Genomic DNA, 18,933 nt, shown 5'->3' with positions numbered 1-18,933 from the left:
CCACTCAGGGAGGTGTTACTAAATTGGCTTATATGCCTCTGTAAGTCAGTGGGAGACAAATGTAAGTGAAGACACTGCCACAGGTAGGTTGAGCCAAGGCAACTTATGTTGCCCTAACCACATATTGGCTTGAATTTGATTATTTCTCATGTTGCTGTGAAGCCAATCTATTCAAACAATTGTAGCAGCCCACTCAGAGAACAGCCCCCGTGTTTAGGAATGGGGTGATCGACAGCTTATCAAACCCAAACCATGAGGTTTTAATGTGACTTTGTTATATGGAACATTAGTAAATTTGACCATGATGTCTAATTAAGCTTTGTTGCTTAATTGTAGAATTTAATATAATTAAATATTTCATACTGCATTAGAATATAGCACTATTAACAGCAGGTTTTAATGTTTCTGTAGAATTCAATAGAATACAGCTTGTTTAAAATGTTATGCAGGCATTTAAAGATATGAAAATTGGATGTCACAGTTTCACATCTTTTAATTTAATTTCTGCCCAATTCTGTGAAACAGAAGTAGTGAGCACTCAGTACAGCTGAGGTATGGACCATGAATTTAATAAGAATTTTAATGGGGCTATTTGATCTGAGGTGGTAAGCAAAACAGAGTCGTATTTAATCACACTACTACTTTCAAAGCAACTTGCTTCTCAGTCTGCTAAGTGTGTGAAGTTTAAAGATAGAAAGGTCAAAGATGCCAAATCCTCCCCTAGTTTCATCCTGAAAAGAGAATTTTAACAGCTGCCGCACCACGTTAGTACCTCAATGGGTTGCTTTAAGGATTAATTCAGGTTTGTAAAGTGTTTTGAATTCCTCCGAGGAAAAGATCTACTTCAGTGCTAAATTGTATCATATCTTTTGCCCCAGCCAAATTAAAAAAAAAAAAACAAAAAAAACCAACAAACACTAACACATTCTACCTGTACAATGCTGTGATAAGCATATCAACAGACTAATGAAATACAACCAGGCTCTTAAGATGAAAATACAGCACTCAACGCTTTCTCCTAAGTTTCTGATCATTGGCCCTAAATACCCACAGAATAATGTATCATATTACGACTGGGTAAGTAACTGGAATTCCAAAAAACAAAAAAATCTAATTAGCTACATAAAAGTACACAAATACACATTGTGTAAAGCTGCTCTGGTTTTACTGCCATCTAATGTTAGAGTCATTGTCTCTTTTCCTGAAATAGTCCCAATGATTTCAATTCAACTATTCAGTGCATGACACTAAACATAAGTAAGAGTAGCATGAACCGCACGCTACACATCAGTTATTTTGAGAGGGGTGGAGATATTTACAATCAGTTTCTTAACCCCTCACATGCTATACATTTTTACATGCCCATGTTCCATTAGAATATCAGTACTTCAAAGCAGAGATATCCATGTGCACAGTTCAGGTTCGTTTTGGCCAGGATATGTCAAGCAAAACCATCTGAACCATTTTATTCCCTCGGGCAGCTGTGAATGTAGGGAAAGGTAAGCAGGGAATTACTTCTAGGTGGTAAGCAGGAGGTGGTTCTCTTTTGCTACAGCAGGAAGTGATTACCTGACACTGGAAGGAAAAATCTGGAGTAGCTGAACTGAATCTGCTTTAGTTTTCAGTGGTTACATGTTACACTTTAATATTCCTCATTTTCATGTACAAAAATATACTTTAGGAAAAAGGGCTGAAGGGCTCCATATATTTGGATTCTTCTAAAATGAGAAGCAAGATGATTGAAAATCATAAAAGATACATAAAAAGTACTTATACTCAACTAGATACTTGTTATGATATTGTCTTAGACAAGTCATCCTTTTAATTTAAAGTTGATTTTGGAATTAAGTTAAAAACTAAAACCTTTAGGAAAACAGTTGTTTCACATGATATGATATAGTTTGTTTGGGAACTGCTGAAGTGAACATTTCAATTTGATACTGAGCTTTGACTAGAAAAAACATTTAGATCTCACTGCTTCTAGGAGTATGAGACTCATTCAGGCAAAAATAATGCTTTAAAAGACAGGTTTTTATCTGAAGCAAAGAAGTCATTAACAGTGCCTGTAGCTAAGTCAGAACAACAAAAATCTGTGCGTCACCTCTGCTTGCCATTAAGAATATAAGGGATAAAACCCCCCAAATATTAAATTAACATTTAAACAAACAAACAGAGGTAGGTTTTTTCAGTCAGATTGGCAAATAAAGCCCCATGTTACTGCAGTGCTAAACTCCTGAATGCAGAGCATAGTATGAATTTTGAACATGAGAAAAGTTCTGCTTCTAAAAGTTTTGAACTCAAATGCAAAATTGGCTGGTAGTATCAACCGGAGAACACTATTTACAAAAATGTTTACTCTCCCTGTAACAAGGTAAATACAATTATCTGTATTATAAATCATTATCAGATTCTACTACTCTTCAATTTTACACCTTCTTTATACAACTTAAGAGTTCTTCTTTGTCCATTTGGTAACCACTCTTCTTCCACTGGTCCCTTAATTGTTGTAACATTGTTCCAATTTCCTTTCCAGAAGAAATTCCCATTTTTCTTAAATCATGGCCACTGATGGGAAAAGAAGGGACAGCCCACTGTTGCATTTCCTTTAGAAGATGTGCCTCTCCTTGGTATTTTAGAATCTCGCAGACCCTGGCGTTCATATCAGGATCCCTAGACTTAAAACAACACACACAAAACCAAAAACACACCTATTAAGTGTCAAAAAAACTGCTTGGTCTCAAATCACATCACCACAAATTGATACCACAGCTGGCCCCCTTCTGACAGCCTGTAAGGCCTGAAGGGACAAGCAGACTGAACTATCAAACAATTAGTATAAACATAACATCCCCATTTTGTTGGGCCCAGATCCTGCAGTTGATTAGATTTCCAAAACATCTAACCAAGACTGGCACTGGCAAGAGACCCACTGTAGCTACCAGACTGACCCAGATGAGAAGTAGGTTTTAGCATTTTGGGAAGTGGGGGAAGATTGAACAAATCAGAAGAAATAGGGGAGGTGGTATTTTCCATCCCCAGTGAGTGAGCCTGCTCTTTATTACTTAGGTTTGCAACTGTGGATTCTGGCAGCTCCTTGGAGGCTTTTGGAGACCCAGATAATAGTAATAGTAGCAGCGGTGGTGGTCATTTTCAGTATATTGTCGTCAAAGAGGCTGTTACCAGAGTGATCCACCTTGCTCACCTCCAGCATGGAGTGCTGCAGTGTACTCAACATGGGGCTACACTTGAAAACTATTCAAGCTTCAGCTGTAGCAGAATGGGGCTGGCTGCCTATTTAAGAGTACTTCTCACAAGCGAAATATTATACCCATGTTTCAGAGACTGCACTAGCTTCCAGTTCATTTTGTGCAAATGGTTGAATTTGATTTATAAAAAGCTTTATGGTTTGGGTCCCTTGAGATTAACCTCTTTTCTTCTGTGTTAATGCAGCAGCAGAGATCAGCTGGGACAGTCACAGCCAAACTAACACTCCCCAGATACGTTTGCAAGGAACTGGGCAGCACTGAAAAATTTTGGCTTAGGTTCCTAATTCTTAGGTATCAAACTGTGATAAGGGTGCCCATGTGAATGGCAGCGCTGATGCTGAGGGGGCTCAAAATGTCAAACCTTGATGTTTTATGCTGAAATTTACTTAATTCTGGAGTTTGTTCTCTGGATAAAACTGTTTTACTGAAATTTACATTAGCCGAAAAAAATATGCTGCTGCTTTTGGTAGTGCTCCTGTGGTCAACAACTACGGTTAACTATGTATAGCGCTTTTCAGCTGCAAATCTCAAAGTACTTTTTAAAGGAAGGAAAATATCTCCATTTTATAGGTGGGGAAACTTCAGTGTATAGAGATGAAGCGACTAGCCCAAAATTACAAAGCAGGTCAGTGAAACGACTGGGAATGGAACCCAAGAATCCTGAATACCTGTCCAGGGTCCTATGCATTGGACCATGCTGCCTCTTTTCCATTGTCATAAGTGAGATCTTTGAATTTAATATAAGAAATAAAACAGACAGGGACGTGGAATGCACTTACATCTATAATGAAGTCTTGATATGGTTTTAGTGGTTCTGGACTATCCACAGCTTTGATTAAGTCTCTTCTATGCTTCATTATAAAAAGGCCAAGGTTTTTCTCTTCTTTTGAGATTTTCAGCCTCAAATCAAGTTTTATGACATCATCCTGCACCTTGAACAGTGATGTTAGAACGGTCATTGGTTTTGGAAACAGACTCTGAACATTTTTACTGACTTTGTCAAATTCCTCTAAACTCCCATTAACAGGTAATCCTGAGGGGGGGACATACAAAGAGTATCATGAAATAGTGTTACAAAAGAACTAGCAAGTCAGCAGAAGAAATGGTCTAATCCAGTACTGCACAACAACATAAATGTTCTGCAGTTATTTGTGTTATACAATTTTATGCAACCCTCACTGTACTTTACCTATATAACAGGCAACATCAAGCTCATACATAAGTCGAATCAAATGATTTATGTGGTTTCCAACAAGAATTTTTTTCAGTTCCACCCAAATCCTTTCTCCTGATATTCCAGCCAAACCTTTGGCATTTTCCTTAATTGCTTCCAGAGTATTAGGCTCATGGTCACCAGGCTTTTCTGCTATTCTTCCATAAAACCTACAAAACAAGAATTCTAAATCTTACTACATGAAATAATTCTTCTTTTTATTACTTCTCCTCAGAGAATGTATCTCAGGGCAATATAAATTGTCCTAACATTGAAGTATTCATGGAGTATTAAAATGCAATTGATTTTATATAATTAGAACTTCTATGGAGCTTTATATCCATAGTTCTCAAAGCTCATCACTTTCAAAGACATCATCACTTCATTCTACAGATGAAACTGAGACGCAGTTGCATAAGGTCTTACAGAAAGTTAGTGACACAGTTTAGGACACAATTAAAGTCTCTTGGGGCCAGATTTTCACAAGGTATTTAGGTGTCTAGTGGGCTTTTCAAAAGCACCTAAGCAGATTAGGTGCCTAACAAGATTCAGGCACCTGATCATTTAGCCACTTTTGAAAATTCCAGTAGGTGCCTATCTTTAGATGGCTAAATACCTTTGAAAAATGTGGTCCTTGACTATTATGACCTACTCCCACTAAGCTAAGCAGTTTCTAAATTTGTAATGATCATCTAACTTTTATATCTTCAGAATACCTCTTTCCCTTTCTCCCTGCATGTTCTCAGATAACATGGTTTCTCATAAACCATTCTTGACAGGGTAATGCCATAAGGGCTCTAATCCTACTTCTATTGAAACAAATGACAAAATTCCCCATTCCTCAATAGAAGAATCAGTCTCAAATTACAAACCACTAACTTCCCAGCTGCCAGGGTGAAGTTTGGACATCTGCTACCAAATCAGTGGTGATCACAAAAGAAAAACTGATCACTGAAAATTTCTAGGCATGGTAACATTAGCTCCACTGAGGGAACACAGATGAACCAATAAATTGATCTTAATGTTATCAATTAACGCCACAGTTCTAAAGCTGACTCAGTCTTGTTTCTCCTTTTACAGCTTTTTGTTAATAACTGGGACATAAGGCTCCAGAAAATCTTAGTGTGGTAAAACCCATTACCTTATTTTTCACTGCCGAAGGAAAATGATTCCTAAATTACATTCGATTCCTTATTTGCAGCACCTTACTGAGGACAAGTCACTATATAAGTTTGGAACATGTGTTTTTCATGATACACCAGGTTCTATTTATCCAAATGGGCTGCGGAATATAATGCCCTTGGGAAGATTTTGTTTGAAAATAAAGAAATGAACAACACTGTAGTTATTTAGAAAAGCAAAATGCTATTACCTGAAATATCTCAGTATTCGTAAATAATCCTCTTGTATTCTCTGGTTTGCGCGTCCCACAAATCTGACTCTCTTGTTTTTTAAGTCTTCATAACCTCTGAAATAATCAAAAAGCGTGCCATCCAAACCTAGTACAGAAAAAGTGTTTTTAAAAGGGATACTTCAGTAAATGTAAAAACCATCTAGAATTTAGTAAATTTAAAGCAGCAGAGATTATACGCTTAGTTTTAACACTATCACTGGGTAGATTAATACAGTGTTCAGATCAGAAGACATGAAAGTGAAGTTGCTCTCTGATCTGTCAGATCTCCCCTCACGTTTGCACACCCCCATTTTAGCTAGGGGAATTACACAGAAATAAGTGGAGGCAGATTGTGACTTTGATTGAAGGCCTAGATGAAACACTGCCTTCAAATTAAGACAGAAATTGTATTTTATTTTTGGAAGAAGTTACCTAAAAACATAGAATTGATTGTAAGATCTCTCCTTTCAGCATCTTTTACCCAGTCAGTTGTGAATTTCACCTCTGCATGTCGTCCGTCAGTGACTACATCAATTCTAAGTGTGGTAATTTCAAAGTTCTGTTCGTGGAGCTGCAATTCACACAATATTGTTGTTTTATCTTCAAACAATGTACAAGGAATCAATGTACAAGAGTTAAATGTTTCTTTGTGCCCCATGCTAGTTTTATGCATATCCAGCTTGTATACAAATGTACAATGAATTCCATGAACAGAAAAGTCAGAGTATGTTCACTGCCTTTAAATCAGGTAAGGTTTCACCTTTAATTTTTTGACGCTACTTGCAGTGCTATACTTTTGTTTAGAAAACAAAAGCCAAATAATCACAAATCTTGGAGGAAATAACTGCAATTGTACTTTGGCTCAGATTAAGCACAGTAACAGTTTACTACTGGGTAAGCCTTGTACTGGCGGCAATATCTCATGCTTTTTATATGGGATGGACTATATAATTGATCTTTTCTAATTAACTACTAAGAGTCTACATGATTCATAAACCAGGTTTGTGATTACCCTGGCAGTAATGGTTCCATGTTTTTCTCCTCTGTTATTGATCATACGAACACCAGCAGACTGGAACATTTCCTTCATCTGAGTAGGTGTAGCATTGGTGGCAAGGTCCACATCTTGCGGTTTCATTCCATTTAATAAATCCCTTACAGCACCTCCTGCTATTCTTAATTCGTACTTTTCTTTTTCAAATAACTCTGAAAGGAGGGGGAAAAAATATGGTAAGAATATTTTCTTTTAAAAATGTAATATCCATCTTTAACCAGCTGTAGATCTGGCTCACACATATTGGAGCAGATTTTCAAAGATGTGGCAAATATTAAATATGCACAAATACCATGACTACATGTAAAAAAAAAAAACTTAGGCATGTGTGCATACAAACAAGCCAGCTGATTACCTAACTGGCCATGCGTGGATTCAAATACATTTTTGCATTCATGGCATTGCATGTACACATTTGAAAATCTAGCTCGGTACATCATGTTAACAGAGCCTTGTTTTCCACAAAAGAGAAAGAGAAAGACAAGATGGGCCTTGTGCGTTAAGCAAATAAATATTTAGGGTACTGTAATGACCATAAGGTTATACTTGCAACAACATTTGAATAGCACCACTAGAGGACCTAAAAAAGAATAATTGTGCAAGTGCCCAAAAGCAAAAGCAAAAACACAACACACCACAACACACCCCCACCCATCCCCTCCCTCCCTGGTTCAGGAGCCAAATTAGTGATCAATATTATCCAAAGCCACAGCAGTGTGAATTCACTGTTTCATTTAATATTATTTATATTTATAATTATTCTTACAGCAAAATGACTGATCAAGTATTATTTTATCAACTACAATTAGTTAACAACATAGTAAAAGCATCCTGATTGGTTAATAGTTAAAACACACTGTATTTTAATATCACATGCTGCAAAAAGCGGCAAGAGACACATTAAAGAGCCCCTTTTGGCTCGTGAGCCTCAGTCTGAGTATCGCTGGTTTAAAGATTACTACCGGTAATAGTCCAGGACTGACCTTGGTTGTCACTGTGGACACAGAATGTGAAGAAATGCCTCTATGACTTTGAAGAACTAAAAAAGTTAGTCTGCTGCCTTCGGTAGTTTCTTGACATAAATTATGAGGTCACTGCCTTTTTTGGACTTTATACTAATGATTGTCACATTTGCCACTGGTTAAAATATATATATATATATAAACAAAGTACATATCTCCCTGTATTCTTCATATTTTACCAAAAAGGGGCAACCTCCTCAATTAATTTAGAGAAGTGGCAACTGCAAGCTCTGCAATACTTTTCTTTCAGCATATCTGCAAGATTTATGAGTTAGAAACCAAATATTTATTAAATAAGGTTTCAAAAGACATCTATCTCAGAAGTTGAGAGGTATGATCAGTACATTTACTACTCAACTCCAGCAAGTGACATCATCATTTACTTAAATATTATTACAATGCAGTTTTCCCACCAATATTTTTTCTTGAAATATTTACTGATGTAATAACTGCAAAATTTGTTACATCTTATTTCAAGATCAGAGAGGTAACTGCAGTATCATACTCATTCAGTAGTGCCAAGACCAGTTGTTTCACCAAGTTTAAAAAAGAGTCAGACTCAAGAAATGAGATTTGTTTTCAACTAAAAAGAGAAATGCACAAAGAGCATATTATACATAAAACACATATAAATGTAAAAGTTTACTGAAGTGAGGCAGTCGTTTTTTAGATCTCTTCATTGTACAATTAAGACAGAAGAAACAGGAGTACATACTAATTTAAGTAAAAAATTATAGATTTTTTCATTGTTTTTAAACCTATTTTGAATAAAAACATTTTCATTTATTATTTCAGTTAAAAGATTTGAGGATAAATATTCCCCCGTAGTGTTGAAATCCTTAACAGTGTACATGAGAACCAAAAAGTCAGCTTGACTAAAAAAAGCAAACCGACTAAAATCAGCACATTTGTCAAATCCTTTTCACTGTACTATTTAAATGAAATGCAAACAAGGAAACACAAATGGTAAAAAAAAAAAAAATTAGTTCAAAGCTTTCAGTTTCAATCATGTAAGGCATTTTAGCAGCAGCCATATTAAAATATTTTTTGTCCCATTAAACACATTTTCAGTTAGAATAAAATTATAAATGAATAAGCATACTGAAGTGGCTTCATGCATTTTACGAAGTGATTTAATATTTCAAACCTACATAGTAATATCCTCCTGAAAGATCCCTAACAGTTCACACACTACACAGACCATTCCAACTTATGGGAGAGGGACAGCAAATAAATGGCACACAAAGTCGCTGAAATTCTGTCTAAGACACCACAGCAAACAATTCAACATATATACTATCAAGTCTTTAACATATTTACAAAGCTAACAGGATCTCTGAGTTTAGAATGCAGTTCAACCCTAAAGAAATGAATCTCTTAAAAATATCACAGTGAGCCTCCATATTCATTGTCTCACTGATCTACATTTCAAATTTGCTTAGTTTGCAAGTGAAAAGATTTGTTTTCTAACCACCAATACCCACAACTTACCCCTACTAACCACAATACCCCTACTTCTCTCCATTTCATAAATCACCATCAGTAATAGAGGCTCTGCAGGCCAAATGTAACTTCATGTGTGCAGCCCCACAATCTTCAGATTTTGCACTCAGTGAAACTATCAGCCTTAGGTAACTTTGCACAGGTGTTACCTATAATTTGTAGACAGAGGAGATGACAAGGTGCAATTTGGCAGATAGCAATGAGCAAGATAAAAGAATCCAGCTTGGCTGTAAAAGTCCAGGGTTTAGTGCAGATGACACTTGAAAAAAGACATATTTTTACTTGTAAGCTGAGCATATCTGAAATATAAATCATAGAAATGTAGGAGAAGAAGGGAGCTCAATTGGTCTTCTAGTCCAGTCCCCTGCACTGAGGCAAGACCAAGTATATCTAGACCATCCCTGACAGGTGTTTGTCTAAACTGTTCTTAAAAACCTCCAATGACAGAGATCGCACAACCTCCCTAGATAATTTCTTCCAGTGCTTAATTACCCTGAGAGTTAGGAAGTTTTTCCTAAAGTCTAACCTAAAATTTCCCTTGCTGCAATTTAAGCCCATTACTTCTTGTCCTGTCCTCATTGGATAAGGAGGACAATGTATCAATCTCCTCTTTACAAGAACCTTTTATGCACTTGAAGACTGGTATGTCCCCCCCTCAGTCTTCTCTTCTCCAGACTAAACAAACCCAAGTTTTTCAATATTTCCTCATAGCTAGGTCATGGGGTTTTTTTTTTTTTAGACTTTTAATCATTTTAGTTGTTCTCTTCTGGACTTTCTCCAATATGTCCACTCCTTACCCCAAGTGTGGTGCCCAGAATTGGATGCAATACTCCATTTAAGCCTTATCAGTGTTGATTAGAGTGAAATAATTACTTCTTATGTCTTGATACTGGTTGGTGAAATCTAAGAACATAACTCACAACCAATTTGGGGCTTGTGCCCTGAGGTTGGTATTCACATTCTCAAGGCTCTGCAAGACAACTTGCCACAGAGAAAAATATCCCCATGTTGGATGGTGTGGTTCCACCTTTCATTTTCTCAGTTCGTAAGTGATGGAATAAAAAAATTGATGAATACTGATCCGTTTACACAAAGTAACTTTTGCAAGAAGCACTGAATTTTACAGTTAAACAAAAGCATACATGTTCCAGCAGATACTACCTGCACCAATACCTACCCACCCCCCACATCCAGGCTCAGACAAAGGCCACACGTACATTGATTAAAGCGATCTCTCATGGAGATATCCTTCCATTGGTGAGAAATGCACTTATGTCCACACACAAATTTGTTCCAATATATATTTCTCTGACCATTAATCAACACATGCTACACCAATACAAGGTTGAGGTAAGCTTCCCCCACATTAACTTCATCAACTGAGTGGCAACATGGACCCCTCCAACTTCCAGTCAGTGCTAACAGTTCTTTGAACTACAGAGCCACAATAATCTGGTCACTTCTCTGAATTCTGGTCCAGCTAACCCTGGCACTGGAAGTCATCTCTGGGGATGGAGATCCAAGGGTCTCTCACCTGCCACACTCTTCATCCCTGGCGTGAAAAGAGACTGGAATTCTGGAGAGTCCAGCTTCATGGTGACCAAGTACCGTCCGGGTATCTGGACCCCTCTCCGGCTGAGGGGGAAGAGGTGGAGACCTGCCCTGCAGCACTGAAGGAAGAGCTGACACCACATCTAAAGAGAAGAAATGGACCTTGTTTAAGCTGAGCCCAGGGCTGAGGAAAGGGAGCCCAGTACCCCTTCTCGCCACAGCCTCCACGCAGGCGGGAAGGAGCCAAACGACTCATCTTGACAGGAAGATGTCCCCCTCCACCCCAGCACCTCCCGACCGTCAACGAGTGGCGGCTCGGAGCCAGCGCTGGGACACAAGGAAGCCTCCTCGCCTCTGTTTTACAAGCGGGAACCTGAAGGCCCAGGGATGACGGCCTTGCCCGTGCATGGAGCGGCTCCTGCTTAACTGCTGCCTCCCGACTGGGGGCGCCTGGACCCGCCTAGGCCACAATAACGGCGCCGTGTTCGGGGTCAGGTCAACCGACCCGCAAAGGTTCAGCTCCCACAACAGGAGTGTCCCGGTCCCCGCCCTCCAGGGCGCCCACGGCCCCAGCCGGCTGCGCAGCCTGGGCCCGGCCAAAGTCGGCGGCGGGGCGAGGCACCGCACCCCGCTCCCCTGGCACCCCAAGACCCGCCGAGTCCGCAGGGAGCCGGGAGCGGCAGCAGCGCCAGGCCCGACTCCGGCCCACGACCTCCGCGGGGGGGGGGGGGAGCCGGCCCCGGCCCTGGCCCTGCAGCCGCTGCCCCGCAGCTCACTGGCGGCAGCCCCGAGCGAAAGGCTCGGACCCCATGGCGCTAGGCCCGGGCCCGAGCCTGCCCCGGCCCCGGCCTCGCAGCGCTACAGGAGGGAGGCTGGGGTCCGCCTTACCCAGCCGCAGCAGGCGGACTGCGGACACCCGCCACCACGCGCCCAGCGCTGCCCCGCCCCCCGCGGGCCGCCGCTCCTCTTCTTCCGGCCGGCCAGGGCGCGTGACAGCAGCAGAGCGCGCCCTGGGGGCGGGGCGGGAGGAGAGCGGTCAGCGCTGCGCCCCCTGCCGGCCCCTGGGGCAAAGGCCACCGGGCTGCGGTGAGGTGTGCGTAGCCGGCGTTCTAGCGCTCGCACATCATCTCTCTCCCCTCCCCCCCCTCCCCATCCCCACCGGCCCGGCCCCGCCCGGCTTCCACCTGCCTCCGCTCCCCGCTGCGCTCCCCCGGCGCCCCGCCGCGTAGAAAGGACCCGCCCAGCTCCCCCCTCCCCCGGTGCGGATGAAATCCCCGCGCAAAGGGGCCCCCCGAACGGAAGGGGGCGCGAGGCTGTAGGGGGAGGGACCCCCCCAGGGTTGGTCGCTTGCCCTAGGGCTGGGCCTGGTGGGCACCCCCGGCCCGGCCTCCTGCTGTGCAATGTATTCATTGCATTTTTATGGGTAGCCCTGGGGGAGTTGCAGGGGCTGGTCCAAAACTCAGGGGCAGGGTTTGCTGTTCAGATACGCCCTGATGTCCTTTGTTTTAAATGGGGGTGCACCAGGACGTGAGAAGCCATCCCAGAGAGTAGCAGGGGACACCCCCCTCCCCCCACACACACACAGTGGGGTAAGGCGGGCAGAAGAAACATACCTTTTCTGGGTCTATGTAAGGCATGTTGGCAAACCCAGAAATGGAGGGGGTGAAAGGGACCTCAGCAGGGCATTAGTCCAGCTCCCCCCTGAGGTAGGAGTAAGTAAACCTCCACCAGCCCTGACTCATGTTTGTTTGCCCACCCTGTTCTTAAAAACTGCCCCTGAAGAATTCCATACTGGCCTTTCACTCATACAGCTGCAGTGGTGCCCACCCCTCCAATTCAAAGTTCATGACTCAGGCCCCAAAAATCCTGATGGGCTGGTTTAGGAAATAAATGAGATTTTAAACAAAACAAAACAAAATTAAAAATTGTGTTTATTTGCCTTGGACTTTCCGAGCCTTTAGGGTGCACTCATTCCACGGTTTACTCTGCACCTATGAGGGCTAAAAACATGTTTTCAAAAAAATTAAAGATGAGTTCACATGCAGTCTCTTCTGTTTCCAGCAGGTGGGACTTTAAGAAAACATACAAAGTATTGCAAGTCTTACAATAATATCACCAGAGTTGGTCATGCCACTGATGAGGTGTAAACATGATGGGGTATTCTGTGGTTGGATCGGCCTGGTTGCATCTGCATGCCTTTGGTGGGGTTCTGCTTGGATGTAGGGATGTACCCAGATGGATCCAATTTCAGATGTCCTTAGCCCTTAGATGTCACTGTAGAAAGACCAAGCAAGACAGAGGACCCCAGTGTGCAGCGACAGTTATAAAAGCAGGCGTGCATTAAGGTTAGAAATAACACAGAACATATTTTAACAATGTTAGCTTGTAAGTTCTTGGGGGCCGGGACGATCTCCTACTATACGTGCCTAGCAAAATGGGACTTTGATCTCATTTGGTGCTGAACGTAAAAGTATTTCATATGACATACTGAAGTTATATAAATACATAAAATGGGTGACGGGATGGATCACTTGATAATTACCTGTTCTGTTCATTCCCTCTGAAGCACCTGGCATTTGGAAGACAGTATACTGGGCTAGATGGCCCATTGGTCTGACCCCAGTATGGCCGTTCTTATGTTCTAAAATACTGTTGCTGGAAGGTTGCAATGTAACACTGTTTTATTTCTTAGACTTCAGAACAATACACACAAGAACTCAAAAACAGAGATACACAAAGTAGGCAACTCTCTAAAACAGAGAGGCACAACTAACTCCACCTCACTTAAAACTGGCTCTCTGCAGTGTGTCTGCTGAGAAAGTCCCACATCACATGCTTCCCTAGAGAGGCCCCTAGCCTGCAAGCAGGAAACCCCTTAAACTGATACATCTTATTTTAACACAGTTTTCAATACGCCACAGATACAAATAATAAAATAAACGGCACATTCCCATTTGGAGTGCTGTGTTCTGTTTTGGTCATCACAATTTGAAGATACAGCTGAGATTCAAAAAGGTTCAGTGAAGGACAATAAAGATGGTTAGAGTCTGTATGAGGATATGTCTATGGAGAGAGACTGAAAAGAAAGAACAGTGAACCAAAAAGCATGATGAGCTAGTGCTCTGAACACAGGATAGGAAGCCAGGGGCTCCCTGAATTCTAATCTCAGCTCTGTTAGTAATTTACTGTTGGCTGTAGACAACTCACCTAATCTCTCTGCCTCAGTTTCTCCATCTGCATATTATATGATATGGTTTTGAGGCTTAATTAGTTTTTCAACAAAACTTTAAAATGTAAACACTCTAGCAGTTTTAGGTGTTATATCCATGCCTAGAGTGGAGACAGGTATGTTAGAAATACTGTGGAAGGAAATATACGCTCTAAGTTGAGATACTTATATTTTTTTTTTTTTAAATCGGTTCTGGGTTGTTTTTTTTTGTTTGTTTTTTTTCAAAAACATGGTCCCTTTTAAAGAACATAATAAAGCACTTGGCCTTTTCAGTTCAGAGTCCATAAATTCATGGATTCATTTCCTGGTAGCTAAGCAATTTTCCATTGTACTCCTTACCTTTGATCTCCAGAGCAAGGGGTCACTTGAAATTAATGGTAAGTACTTTTAATACAAAACAAAATATTTCTTCACAGTGTGTTTAGTTAGTACATTGAATTCACTAATACAGGAGGTCAGACTATTATATGCTGTAGCTGGCTTTAATAATGGCCTGGATAATTCTGTGACCAGAAAAAACAAACCCTATAGCTGCGAAGGCAATGTTTGAGCCCATTGAATTTGATACTCCAGGTGTTAGATGATAGCCCTAGGGTCAGAAGGATCTCTTCCCCATGAAAAGCATTGCACAATTTCTGAGGTGTATTAGGTTGGCAGACATTCTGCTTTCCTCTGAAATAATGACAGTAGTTAGGATACTGGCCCTAGTATTGCAAATCTAATGGTCCTACATTTTCCAGTGCAGAGGGCACTTTGCCTCTCTTAAGCCTTTCATTAAGGATTTAGATGGCATAAACTGGTATAGAGGGACCCTGTTCGGGTCCATTGACAAATTTTATCCTTAAGCCATAATTAACAAGGGAAGATGCTGATGCTGGTCCATCCTCTGGTGCGCTTCAGATAATCATAAAGTAAACTACTGCAGGGGTTTGCTTAGTATCTAGCCTGACCTTCCTTCCATTATGATGGTTCCTTATTCACTGAACCATCATAATGCAAACACTCTGAATTCTGGCAAATGTAGCATCTGACCTCCCTCTTAAGGTGAGCACAGTTGGAAATACTTCCCTTGTGCTTCAGACTGCAGTTGCTCCTGAGTATAGCTGCAGGCAGGTCAGTACTCATGCAGTGAAGGCGAAACCGAAACACACAAGTATCAGGGAAAATACACGTGAAGTTTTAATAAAAATAAACAAATAACCAGTGAAAACATCACAAAAACCAGAAAGGAACAACAGTGTCATGACTTCAGCTTCTTAATGAAAAACACAGACCATGATTACAAAAGAATAAATGTATAATTGTATGCAGAAAAATTCCCATCACACCAATTCATACTACTCTTTAGGCAGCTTTTGTATTAGTAGAACTATCTATCTTAAATTTAACTAACGTCTACCATTCTGAAATGTTTTACAAATATAGGCCCAATTCTGCAAATGTGTCCACGCCACACACACAAAGCCTTGTAGGGTCTATAGACATATTAATGAGTTTATAACCAATGCATTAACTACAGAGATCACTTCAATGAAGTGGAGCCACTTCTGCTGTTCAACTTGACAGCTGTTGAATGATCTGTGACATTGCACTACAGTTTGGGTATTTGGTATAACTTCATTAACTGGGACTGATTCAAAAGTGGCTAACTTTCCTCTTAAGGAGAATACTGGCTGAGGTAAAGTGTTTCATTAGACACTTGACACATTTGGCTCATTAGAGCTTCCACACAAAGGCTAGGGTTTTCAAAGGAGCCTGAAGGACTTACACCATCCAAATGCCATTGAAAGTCATTGGGAGTTGGGTGCCTGACTCCCTTTGCCTCTGTGGAAACTCCCAGCCTGAAAAAAAGCTCTGTCCAAGCACATTGAAATTTTCATTGCAAATGGGAGGGAATGTTATACATAAATGCAATCATTTGTCTCACATTTTAAGCAAAAAGTAAGATGCCAAATTAGCATTTTGCTCTGGAAAGACTTTCCCGGCATTGAACACTTAAGAGTAAATGCCTGCAAGTATAAATGAACTCTTCCAAAAAATCTGACTTCAGATCTGGCCTTCTCTCAGACTTGGGTAAGATGGTAAGAATCTGTCACTGCAGGTAATCTACTCTCTGAGTGGTGGTAGCTAGGTCGACGGAACTATAGGTCAGCGTAGCTATGACGCAATCAGGGGTGTGAATTTTTCACACCGCTGAGTGCCATAGTTATACCAACCTAACTGTTAACGGTAGACCAGGCTGATGTGACATAGCTATGAAAGAGTTTTTCTGCTAATGCAGGAACACCTCCTCAAATAACATGAACTATGGCCACAGAAACACTCTATACTGGGTTTGTTTGTTTTTTGTTGTCAACATAGCTATGCCGGTTTAAGTGTAGACCAAACCTAAAACTAGCCTTCTTTTTACTCCTTTACAGAAACTTTTAATTGATAATGACAGAGTTGCCTTCTCTATAACTCATCTCTCTCTTCATTTGTTTTTTCCTTTACCCTCTTAAAAGTAATAGCGGAGGAAGTGAGAGATTAAGTGTAACTTTGTACCAGCATTGTTTGAGCATTTGGGGATGCAGTTTGTACGAAAGACAAAAAGTATTGTGGTGTGTTGTACCATATTGCTATATGCCAAATGATTTATAGACCCACCCCAGTATGGTATACAATTAAGCCAATACAGGTAGAAGTAAAACCATTTCCTCCCTTAAGAAAACTCTTCATTCTGTGGTTATATGCACAGTTCCCTTTAAAAAAAAAAAAAACCGTGCTCTTCTAATTAATCATCTGTCATCATTTCTAACGTACCTCTCAGAGCTGCATTTAAACATGGAGCAAAGTTATAAAAGAAACACGCAGAGAGCTGCCCAGAGGGCAGTTTTAAGAAACAAAGCAAAAACTCTGAAAGGAACCCTTAGGATTCTGCTGGGAACCTCAAGGAACATTTTTTGGAGTGCTAGGCTATCCCTTTTATAGATTGCCTTGTCTTCAGTGCAGTGGGAAATGAGAGTCTGGAACCTGCTCCCAGTCAGTAAACTTCTAGACAGTGGAATAGACTGCAGCTGTGCTGATAAGTAAGAAAAACCTTAACTTCTAGCAGATGTTCTCTGCAACCTTGGCTTTTTTGCTGTCTTTTAAGACAGAGTATAGAATTTATCATCTTCTACAGTATTTATTTTATACCATATGTAATCAAAATTTGCTTGCCTGTTATTTCAGTGTGAATACCTATGTTTATTATTCAATATGTGCTTAATACTATTGTAGATATCTAATTAGCTTGTTTAATTATTTTAAATGACATTTTTGTTTGATTAGAGAGAGAAGGTGAGTGAGATAATATCTTTTATTGGACCAACTTCTGTTGATGAGAGAGACAATCTTTTGAAGCACGCAGAGCTCTTTGTCAGGTCTGGGAAATGTAAGACCTGACAAAATGCCAGTGCCACAGCAAAATGCAAGGTGGAATAGATTGCTTAGCATAAATAGTTAGCACATATTGTAAGGGACCATTCAAGGTAGAGTGGCCTGTTAACACCAATAAAAGATTTTACCTCACCCATCTTGTCTCTCTAATATCCTGGGTCCCACACAGCTACAACTACACGGCCTACATTTTTGTTTGATTTTACACATTCAGTAATTTAACATACAAACTCACTAGTAAATGATAAAGTACAATGGTAAATATATTTGAAAAGTTTGTACTGTCATGTGAGTATGGAAATGCCTCTGTAAAGAGTTAATTTGTCTGTACTGGGATGATGGAAAAATGAAGTATAAAATAAAAAAAATGAGGAAGGAAAAGATATGGAGATAAAATACCAAGGATAAAATGATGTAAGATTCAGTCAAGATAAACTGATCTGCATTAGTATAAAATTTCTTCCAATTTTTCAAATGGGGAAATTGAGGGTCCAGGAATATTAGGTCAGGTCTACCCTTAAAACACTGCATTGGCACAGCTGCACCACTTTAGCGCTATAATGAAAATGCTCTAAGCCAACATGAGAAACCTCTCCTGTCCATTTAGTTAATTCATCAGTTAATTTGCAGGAAGCAGTAGCTATGTTGATGGGAAAAGCTCTGCTGCTGACATAGCGCTGACTACACCAGCGCTTAGGTCGGTATTATTACATTGTTCAGGGGGTGTGGATTATTCACAGCCCTGTGCAACTGAAATAATTCTGTAGGGTAGACTAGAGTTTACAGTCTTTCCAAAGTCTTAGGGGAAGTATGTGGCGGAAGAAGAACTAGAACCTAGATCTCTTGAGTCCAAGGTAAAAGTTTACAAACTTGGGTGTGCGGTACCCAAATCCATTTTTAGTGTCCTAAAGAGATGGCTTGATTTGCAGGTGTGCTGAGCACCAGCTGCCTCCCTCCATGTCAGTGTTCTGGAAATTACTGACGTAAGTATGAGAGATGAGTCTGAAAAGCTGGGCATTTTAGAAACCTGAAGGTGGACTCCAGTGCCTAACTTTAGGCACTGAAGTTTGAAAAAATTGATCCCTGCGTTGTGCTCCCCATTTACTCAGAGAAATATTGTAAAGCCGTGGAAATCCAGTTCAATACTCTGATTACGTTGGCTTAAATAATAACTGAACTAAACTGTAAGTACTGTTGCATTATTTCTGTGAGGCTCAGATCTCCCTGTTAGGATTTGTATGTGTTTTTAATGCTTCTTTAGTCCAATTTTTCAATAATTTGA

The 18,933-nt window shown here is 40.5% G+C and overlaps 2 protein-coding genes across 2 annotated transcripts in view; both read right to left on the bottom strand.

Moving 5' to 3' along the window:
* Positions 1-902: 902 nt before the first annotated feature.
* Positions 903-11,933, bottom strand: TRNT1 (tRNA nucleotidyl transferase 1). Its single transcript, XM_067542726.1, has 8 exons — positions 11,891-11,933; positions 10,986-11,145; positions 6,885-7,078; positions 6,305-6,443; positions 5,852-5,978; positions 4,456-4,649; positions 4,046-4,299; positions 903-2,675 (listed from the first exon to the last, which is right to left on the bottom strand). Exons 2-8 carry the CDS (start codon positions 11,143-11,145, stop codon positions 2,427-2,429), a joined length of 1,317 nt encoding a protein of 438 aa, XP_067398827.1. The 5' UTR covers positions 11,891-11,933; the 3' UTR covers positions 903-2,426.
* Positions 11,934-12,937: 1,004 nt separating this feature from the next.
* CNTN4 (contactin 4) overlaps positions 12,938-18,933 on the bottom strand; it is a 353,853-nt gene continuing 347,857 nt past the window's right edge. Inside the window, exon 24 of the mRNA XM_067542713.1 lies at positions 12,938-13,276. Within this exon, the coding sequence (XP_067398814.1) occupies positions 13,260-13,276 (17 nt within the window). The 3' untranslated portion in view covers positions 12,938-13,259. The remainder of the gene's footprint in view (positions 13,277-18,933) is intronic.

The sequence above is a fragment of the Emydura macquarii genome, unplaced genomic scaffold (assembly GCF_026122565.2).
Source record: "Emydura macquarii macquarii isolate MOO-44397 ecotype Brisbane River unplaced genomic scaffold, CSIRO-AGI_Emac_v2 contig_71, whole genome shotgun sequence".
Classification (NCBI taxonomy): Eukaryota; Metazoa; Chordata; order Testudines; family Chelidae; genus Emydura; species Emydura macquarii.
This window is presented reverse-complemented; position numbering and strand designations above follow the sequence as displayed.